Below are 8927 nucleotides of genomic sequence, written 5' to 3'. Positions count from 1 at the left end.
TTTTTTTTTTTTTTTTTTTTTTTTTTTTTGCAGGAAGCAGTTACAAACCGGTGCCGATATAGTTACAGGAACCCGATATGTGAAAGGTGGCGGTGTACATGGATGGAATCTTATGCGCAAACTAACCAGTGGAGGTGCTAACGTTCTTGCCCAAACACTTTTATGGTCTGGTGTATCAGATTTAACTGGATCTTTCCAGTAAGCAGTTTTTTTTTTTCTTTTTCAATTTATCAATTGAATTAATCGTTCATACTTCTATAATTCTCAAGTGATGATTCATTCCTATGTTGTAGGCTCTACAAAAAATCGGTGCTTGATAATATCATTAGCTCAGTTGTTAGCAAGGGATATATCTTTCAAATGGAGATGATTGTTCGAGCTACAAGAAATGGTTATCACATTGAAGAGGTAGAATTGTGCCCTGTGGCTGTGACAAATGTAATTGTTTTTACAATATTTCTTTCCCTTAATTTTCTATTGGAAAAGGAAAGAAATCATTTCCCTTCATTTCTGCCCATCATGGGATCTCAACCACCTCAGTTAAGTGTTTGAATATAATATTTTTTTTTCAATTTTTCTTGTTTTTGTTTTGAGCCCTTTCCCTATGGCCCGTCTTACACGGGGAAATTTGATATGATTTGTGCTTCACTGTGGCCTACAGGTTCCAATTACCTTTGTTGATAGAGTGTTTGGAACTTCCAAGCTGGGAGGATCTGAGATTGTGGAGTATTTGAAAGGTCTCTTATACCTTCCGGTCACCACATGATGCACAAATATAGTGAATTTATTGAGCTGCCAGGTAACTTGTTTTATTTCAACCCTCTGTAGACTTCTGGTTAGGTACACCCCACCCCAGGCTTTTTTTATGTAAGTTTTAGATGATTCCTTGGGAATTATTTTTATGATTAGGGGTTTCCCGTGATCTCCCATAATCCTCCCTGTTGTACATTCTATTGCATTCTATTGTTTATGCACATTGCATTTGTGCAATCAGCAAGCTTCACTTGTTGGTGAAATTCTATGTTTTCATTGTATTCGAATAATGACGACGATTCTATTAATCACTCTATAATTATGGAATTAAAAGAACTACAATCGGGATGGTGGGGTTAAGATTTATTTTTTTCCCATGTTTTGATGATCTCCCAACCCTTGTATGCTAACAATCAGAAAAATAAGGTGCTGTGTATCTCATTGAAAATTCTTGTGCAATGGAGTTCAGTTCGTACATATGATGCGTTGATCGGGTAGCAATCGAACTCTGAAATTGCCTAATATTAAAACGCCTTTTGAATCAAAAACTAAGATGTCGCCAAGTAAATCGCAGTTCGATTGACCTAACACATTAGAAAGGACGTACGATATTTTAGTATTTAATTAATCAATATTTCAAAATGAGTTGGCGGTGACCTATAGAATGGTTTGGTCAAACTTAGAAATTGAGATATAGAATGGTTTGGTGGTGACCTAAATGGAATTTATATTGTCACTTCTTTACAACTACAGTACTATAGGTCTCAAGCTGATTTCTGCTCCAAAAAATTTAGTATTTTACCTTTTGAAAAATAAAAATGATGTTTTAAAAACAAAAGGTAGAGTTTATAAAATTACACTTACAAAATTACAAAATTGATTGGTTGGAATATATTTATTCCACACAAAATTGAGATTGAGAGTAATTTAATTTTTTTGTTGAAGTAATTGTACTTGATCTTCAGTGAGCTAAATTTGGAGTTATATATTTCCCAAAAAAAAATCCAAATGATTGACATCAATCCAGAGCAAGGCGAAAACGACGACTCGGAATGGACAAATCTAGACGCTAGACCCATTCTCGCCATTCCTTGAGTCATCTTCCACCTCTCTCTTTCTCTCTTTAATCTCATTATCTTCACGTGGCTAATACACTGCATTTGTCTTGCAGTTGCACAGCAGCAGAATCGCATGCTCATTGATTCTTCTCTGCATAATCCATGGACGGAATGGACCGCTGCTCTGCCAATTACCTTCCTCTCACTCCAATCACCTTCTTGGAGCGCTCCGCCGCGGTTTACGGCGACCGGATTTCTCTCGTCTATGGACGTGTTCAATACACTTGGAGAGAGACGCTTTTGCGATGTACCAGGCTCGCTTCTGCTCTTGTTCGAATGGGAATCGCTCGTGGAGATGTGGTCTGTATTTTCAACGCTCCTTTTTTCATCCTTAGTATCTGAATATGGCTTTTTATGCAGAACTACAAATTATTTGATCTGCGAGTTATATCGATGCAATTGTTTATGATGTTGTTCTTTACTTGGCGATGATTTGAAGCTTACGGATCTTATTTTGTGTCGACGATAGTAGTTCTTCTGATGGTTGAACTCCGGTTCCTTTCTTATTATGATCAATAGTGAATCTATAGTTTTGAGGTCTTTGAGGTATTTGGTTAGACTAATCTTTTTCTGCACATTTCTCGGCTAATTTTGCGGCGAATTACGATTCTCTCGAGCAGGTTGCTGCCTTGGCACCGAATATTCCAGCTATGTACGAGCTTCATTTTGCTGTACCGATGGCTGGTGCAGTTCTTTGCTCCCTCAACGTACGCCATGATGCGGCAATGGTTTCTACACTGTTGAGCCATTCGGAAGCTAAAATCATTGTTGTAGATTACCAGTTTGAACATATTGTAATGGGAGCAATTAAAGCTATGTCCGAAAGGAGAGAAAAGATACCTCTTGTTGTCATTATTAATGAATATGATCAGCCACCTTCCCACATCGACAGAGAGGGCTCTGCTTCAGGATATCTAGAGTTTGAGAGCCTTTTAGAGTCTGGAAAACTCGATTTCAAGATCAGGCGGCCTAAAGATGAATTGGATCCAATTGCTCTTAATTATACTTCTGGCACAACATCAAGGCCAAAAGGTGTTATTTACTCCCATAGAGGTGCATATCTCAATGCTCTTTCTGCAGTTCTTCTGAATGATATGTGCTCACTCCCTGTGTATCTGTGGGTTGTTCCAATGTTCCACTGCAATGGATGGAGCTTAACTTGGGGCGTGGCTGCACAGAGCGGCACAAACATCTGCCAGAGAAACGCGAGTGCTAAAGAAATTTTTGACAATATATCTCTGCATAAGGTTACTCATATGGGCGGCGCACCTACTGTCTTAAACATGATTATCAATGCACCAACAAGCGAACAGAAGCCCCTTCCAGGGAAGGTAACCATGATGACTGGTGGCGCTCCGCCGCCTTCCCATGTTCTTTTTAAGATGAGAGCAATGGGATTCCTGATTGTCCATGCATATGGTTTGACCGAAACTTATGGGCCAGCAACAGTTTGCTCTTGGAAACCAGAATGGGATTCACTCCCTCAAGATAAACAGGCAAAGCTAAGTTCTCGCCAAGGATTGCAGCATGTTGGGCTAGAGGAAGTGGACATAAAGGATCCTGTCACCATGGAGAGTGCTCCAGCCGATGGAAAAACCATTGGTGAAGTTATGGTCAGAGGCAACACTGTGATGAGTGGATACTTAAAAGATCTCAAAGCCACACGGGAAGCCTTCAATGGCGGATGGTTTCGAAGTGGGGACTTGGGGGTGAGGCACCCTGATGGTTACATAGAACTGAAGGACCGTTCTAAGGACATAATCATTTCTGGGGGAGAGAATATTAGCTCGATTGAGGTGGAGTCTGTTCTTTTCAGCCATCCATCAGTTCTTGAAGCTGCTGTTGTGGGAAGACCTGATGACCACTGGGGTGAAACACCATGTGCATTTGTGAAGCTCAAAGATGGGTGCAGTGCGAGTGAAGAAGATATTATAAAATTCTGCAGAGAACACCTGCCTCACTACATGGCTCCGCGAAGTGTGGTGTTTAAAGATTTGCCAAAAACTTCGACAGGGAAAACTCAGAAGTTTATTCTCAAGGAGGAGGCCAAGGCCATGGGTAGCCTTCCAAAACAGACCAGCAAACTGTAATAATCGAGCCTCGGTTGGTATCAGTTGGCATCTTCACTCATTAAGTGGCATTTAACGTTGTTGTACTTTCGGCTTTTACAGCTTCAAACAGTCTCCCTTGGTTCTATTTATGGATCCAAGTCGTTGTAGTGGTGTGAATTGTATGGTACATATTTATTATTTCCTATGTAACTTCTGTTTACATTTTTCTTACAAAATGTTTAAATCTATTTTAATCTCATGTTTTAACACGTTCAAAATTCAGTTAAAAATACTTTGTAGACAAGAGATTCCCATTCTCACTTTTACTTGGGATATCTTTGGTTAAAAAAAAAAAAAAGAAATTTAAATTTACAAGTTTCTTGCCATCTAATAGATTAGTTTATAGATTTTCATTTTTTATTCATGGATATATTAACACAAAATTAATAATTGAATTTCATATTTTATACTTATGATCTACTGAAAATTTTAACATTGAAAGATATTTTTAATAGCTTAAAAATTAAATAAATTTAGAGTTTATAGACTAAGTGTGCAATTTAACACATAAATGGGTGGATGGATAATAAACTGATGGCCTAATTTGCATTTTTTTAAAAATTCAAATTACCAAAACAAGTAATCAATTGGACAGAATATTTAATCGTGATTATTTTTTTCAAACAATTTGTGGGAACTATCATTTCTTTCGATAGAAAAAAGAAAAAAACCCTATTTTTGCACGAACAGTATTCGGCTGCAGTCCAAGACTTGATTTACATTTCTTTCAAGACTTGATTTTTGCACGAACTCATGGCCCTGTCCGTATTGCCCCGGCACTCGAAATCTGGTGTTTACTAAGCCTTTGTCGCCGTCTTTGCGGGGAAGACAATGCACAGGCAAGTAAAATTCTTCCCGGTTAACGATAGCAGTTACAGATGCCTTAACCTCGTTTCTCCTCTGCATTTTTCTCAGGGCAAGGCTTCGTTTGGGATCCATAGCTGACTCGCTATACAGATTCAGGCCACACGAACATGTGAGTATCTTCAGTTCGGAAGTGTGGCTGGATTTTATAAATTTGAATTTGTTATCTTGAAAGAAGGAAGAAAAGGAGTAGGAATCTGACTTAAGGGGCCAGCTGGTTCATCTAGTGCATAATTTTGATTGTTAGAATTTCTAAACACGGCCATTGCGAACAATGAACTGGTAATTGGTTTAGCATTTGTGCAAATTAGTCATTCTTGTATGCCTGTGGCCGCCCTAATGTAGTAGGGCAAATTAGTTGTCTCCTAAGATTAGTCAAGATGCACTCGCCTGAAAACTAGCCATTTAGGAATTCCCAGTGAATCTTGTGAGTTTTCATTTATTCTCCTTACTGCGATCGACAGGGGCGAAAACAGGATGCGAATAAGATGGTATTCCGTCGAGCTCTTCTCATCTCCCAAGGTAATTTATGGCAAATAAGTTGTTTGAACTTTGAATACGTCCTGCTTTGCTAAATGAGTGCATCAATTTCGTTTCTTTAGCGTGGTATGTTATATTGGTCTTCTTACGTTTGTCTGCGACTCAAAACTTTGAAAATACTTTGTTATATGCTATCTTTTCAGGTGGGACAGATCAAAGTGGCAAAACCTTTTAAAAATCACCATCTCATGTGGAAAATGTTGACATATTAATGTTTCAGTGTAGGTATTGAATATTTGGGAAATGAAGCCGAGTCAACTAAGTTCATGCAGAGACAGATTGTCGATGCACTTCGAGTGGGTGATAGAAGTAGTGCTTCCAATCTGCTCATGGAACTTGGCCAGGAAAAACACTCCTTAACTGCAGATAATTTTGTTGGCATTTTGAGCTACTGTGCAAGATCACCTGATCCACTGGTAGTTCTTGCGTTCTTTGTTATCCTCTTGAAGTTTAAAATAATAATGTTGAACTAGGAAACAACCTTTCTTCGAACTAATATTATATGTTTGTAACTTTGATCAGTTTTGATTTAGTCGTCACCTTTTATGGCTACAATTTTCACTCTCCTCGAGTAAGTAAAATGGATCAGGGTTGAAGTTTAAAATAATAATGTTGTTTGGTGCATCTATCTAAGAATGTAATGTGCTTCTGGCATGCCTATATTTCACTTGCATATCTTATGCTAGTATGGGAAAAAAGAATGATGATGACCTTATTATTTTCTAGCGACTGATGAGTGTGCTGAAGCATAAGGCTACATACATATTTATTTTTCTTGCAGTTTGTCATGGAAACTTGGAAAATAATGGAAGAAAGAGGAGTTTTCCTGGATAACACATGCACTTTACTTATGATAAAAGCACTCTGTAAGGGCGGTTACTTGGATGAGGTATAAACATGTTATACATAAACTGAGATTGTATGCAATATTTTGCCCTCACATCGAGTTGCACTATTAACAACAGTTTTCTCCTCTTGTAATAACATAGGCATTTGGTCTAATAAGTTTCCTGGCAGAAAGTCGTGTCATGTTTCCTGTTCTGCCTGTGTACAATCTTTTCTTGAGAGCCTGTGGCAAAAGGCAAAGTACGGTTCATGTTAGTCAATGTTTGGATATAATGGATCGTAGAATGGTCGGGAAGAATGAAGCTACATATTCTGAGCTACTCAAGGTTTGCAAGGAACCCGATTCCTTTTCATTTGTATAAGCTATATGTCAAGATAGTTTATTTCTTAGATTTCTTATGAACTGGTGATCATCATCAAGATACTTACAATTTCTCTTATGCATTTTACTTCTACACCAAAATTGGATCGATCATAGGCATCTTAGTATCAATCTTTTCAGTAAAAATAAATTAAAATTTGATGTGGATTCGATTCTAAATTTCTAAATGTATACTCAACTGTCCACACACTCTTGTTTAGTGTGATAAGAACATATTGATTCATAAAAAAGTATCTCTGCAGAATAAAAGGATCATGGGATTGATTCTCGGGTCATTGACCTCCTCTAAACATTGTCTCCTGTTTCAATCGCATTATGCCTTTTGGCAGGAAAGTTTCTGCTATAAGGGTATTGTTACATCATATATGTACCTGTAATCCTTGTATTGCTGTTTTGAGAATGTATTTTTGATGTAGTGAATCTGAATTCTCTAATTTATTTATAGTGAATGAATACTAAGCTTTCTTTTCTCAATCAGGTTGCAGTTTGTCAGAAAAATTTGTCTTCTGTGCATGAAATTTGGACAGACTTTGTAAAAAATTACAGTCCAAGTGTCTTATCTCTAAGAAAGTTTATATGGTGTTATACAAGGCTGGGAGACCTAAAATCTGCACATACTGCACTGCAAAAGATGGTGGCTTTGGTTATTGGAGCCGCAGGACAAAAGTTACCCTCTTTAGAATTGGACATTCCTGTACCCTTAAGAACTGAATTCTATCATGACAATTTTAATTTCGAGGAAAATGGACCTTCTACCGACGAGGTATACTGTAAGAAAATGGTCCCCTGCGAAGGTGACATAGAGCAATTTTCTGTTAATGGTATGAAGTGTGGAGAAGTTGAAAGTGGTCGAACTTTGCCAAGCAATTACAGAAGCAATTTTGTTATGAAGGTTTTGAGGTGGTCTTTCAATGATGTGATATGTGCATGTGCGCTTACTAGGAACTGTGGTCTTGCAGAGCAGTTAATGCAACAGGTCTTATTTCTTTCTTCGAGATCATTTTTGTTTAAGTATATAGCCAATGGGTACAATAGATCTTTATTAAAGATAAATTTTCATAATTTTATCTCTTGTTACTGCCATAGTAGTTGCAATCTTAAATTGTTCATACTTTCTTGGTCTTGCTCATTACTGCATTGTTAGTGAAATGATATTTTGTATTTGGTTACTTGTACCTCATGTTCATATTTTTGCACTTTATTTAGTTCAGCATTTCATGTGTACTGACGACACTAGGGTTCGTTTCTTTGAAGATGCATGAACTGGGATTGCAACCTTCGTCCCACACATTTGATGGTTTTGTTAGATCAGTTGTTTCAGAGAGAGGTTTCAGTGATGGCATTAAAATAGTAAGTTACTTAAGCTTTGGTTAGATCTTGATTATCATTACAAGATGTCTTCTACTTTTAAATGGAAAATGTATTGTCTTTATTTTAATTATGCGGCCAATGATGTATCGTTTCCCTCGACCCAAAAAAAACCCTCCTTTTCAGTTAAAAATAATGCAACAGAGGAAATTGAAGCCATATGATTCAACTCTTGCTGCTGTTTCGATAAGCTGTAGCAAGGCGCTAGAACTTGATTTGGCTGAGGCTCTACTCGAACAAATTTCAGCTTGTGTGTACCCACACCCCTTCAATGCATTTCTTTCAGCATGTGACATGATGGTAAGTTAATTTCTTTCTCTTGATAAGAAACTGAGTTTTTATTGAGAAAAAGGAAGGAATTTATAAGTGCATACAAAAAACAAGCCCACAAATGGAAGCCTCAACTACAAGAAAGGACTCCAATCCAGAAGATGGATTGGAATGATGCCAAGCTGATAATTACAAAAAAGAAAAAAAAAAAAACGAAAGTTCATAAGCGCGCATTAAATCACACCCTCCCACTCCCCCTCCAAAGTCCTCTCAGCCCTCTAAAAGTTTTACCACAACTCTCGAGCCACACTCCCCATAAGATAGTTCTGTAGCACTTGGTTGCATTAGTTGAGCCCAGCTCAGATTGTGTGATCCTTATTGCAGGATCAGCCAGAACGTGCCATGCGTATGTTGGCTAAAATGAAACAAATGGAGGTGCTTCCAGATGTGAAGACCTATGAGCTTTTATATTCATTATTTGGTAACGTGAATGCTCCATACGAGGAGGGCAACAGATTGTCACAGGTGGATGCTGCAAAAAGGATACGCATGATAGAGATGGATATGGAGAAACATGGGATCCAACACAGTCATTTCTCTATGATGAACTTGGTAAGACTCTCTCTCTCTCTCTCTCTCTCTCTTCCTTCCTACCAGGAAAAAAAAAAAAAAAAA

General features: G+C 37.8%; 2 protein-coding genes, 1 long non-coding RNA gene and 1 pseudogene across 4 annotated transcripts in view; 3 read left to right on the top strand and 1 right to left on the bottom strand.

Annotated features, from left to right (window-relative positions):
- Window positions 1–1036, top strand: part of LOC111443498 — a 3816-nt pseudogene extending 2780 nt beyond the window's left edge.
- The window catches only part of LOC111443499, a 14880-nt gene that overhangs the window by 5379 nt on the left and 574 nt on the right, over window positions 1–8927 (bottom strand). The window lies entirely within an intron of this gene.
- Window positions 1830–4181, top strand: LOC111443496 (probable acyl-activating enzyme 1, peroxisomal). Its single transcript, XM_023081322.1, has 3 exons — window positions 1830–1848; window positions 1925–2171; window positions 2492–4181. Exons 2-3 carry the CDS (start codon window positions 1974–1976, stop codon window positions 3959–3961), a joined length of 1668 nt encoding a protein of 555 aa, XP_022937090.1. The 5' UTR covers window positions 1830–1848; window positions 1925–1973; the 3' UTR covers window positions 3962–4181.
- The window catches only part of LOC111443493 (pentatricopeptide repeat-containing protein At1g76280), a 6634-nt gene continuing 2374 nt past the window's right edge, over window positions 4668–8927 (top strand). Inside the window, exons 1-10 of one of the 2 annotated variants that reach the window (XM_023081318.1) lie at window positions 4668–4821; window positions 4898–4958; window positions 5311–5368; window positions 5612–5802; window positions 6168–6275; window positions 6376–6558; window positions 7093–7590; window positions 7869–7964; window positions 8109–8282; window positions 8637–8864. In XM_023081318.1, coding sequence (XP_022937086.1) covers window positions 4814–4821; window positions 4898–4958; window positions 5311–5368; window positions 5612–5802; window positions 6168–6275; window positions 6376–6558; window positions 7093–7590; window positions 7869–7964; window positions 8109–8282; window positions 8637–8864 — 1605 coding nt within the window. In that variant the 5' untranslated portion in view covers window positions 4668–4813. Of the gene's footprint in view, window positions 4822–4892; window positions 4959–5310; window positions 5369–5606; window positions 5803–6167; window positions 6276–6375; window positions 6559–7092; window positions 7591–7868; window positions 7965–8108; window positions 8283–8636; window positions 8865–8927 lie in introns of those variants that run through there. The other variant, XM_023081319.1, reaches the window with a different exon arrangement.

This window comes from Cucurbita moschata, unplaced genomic scaffold (genome assembly GCF_002738365.1).
Source record: "Cucurbita moschata cultivar Rifu unplaced genomic scaffold, Cmos_1.0 Cmo_Scf00005, whole genome shotgun sequence".
Classification (NCBI taxonomy): Eukaryota; Viridiplantae; Streptophyta; class Magnoliopsida; order Cucurbitales; family Cucurbitaceae; genus Cucurbita; species Cucurbita moschata.
This window is presented reverse-complemented; position numbering and strand designations above follow the sequence as displayed.

Excerpts from the sequence above, each read along its gene's own strand:
- LOC111443496 (XM_023081322.1), top strand. The coding sequence starts at position 1,974 with ATGGACGGAATGGACCGCTGCTCTGCCAATTACCTTCCTCTCACTCCA. Across the intron at positions 2,172-2,491 it reads GAATCGCTCGTGGAGATGTG|GTTGCTGCCTTGGCACCGAA; the intron begins GTCTGTATTTTC and ends TCTCTCGAGCAG.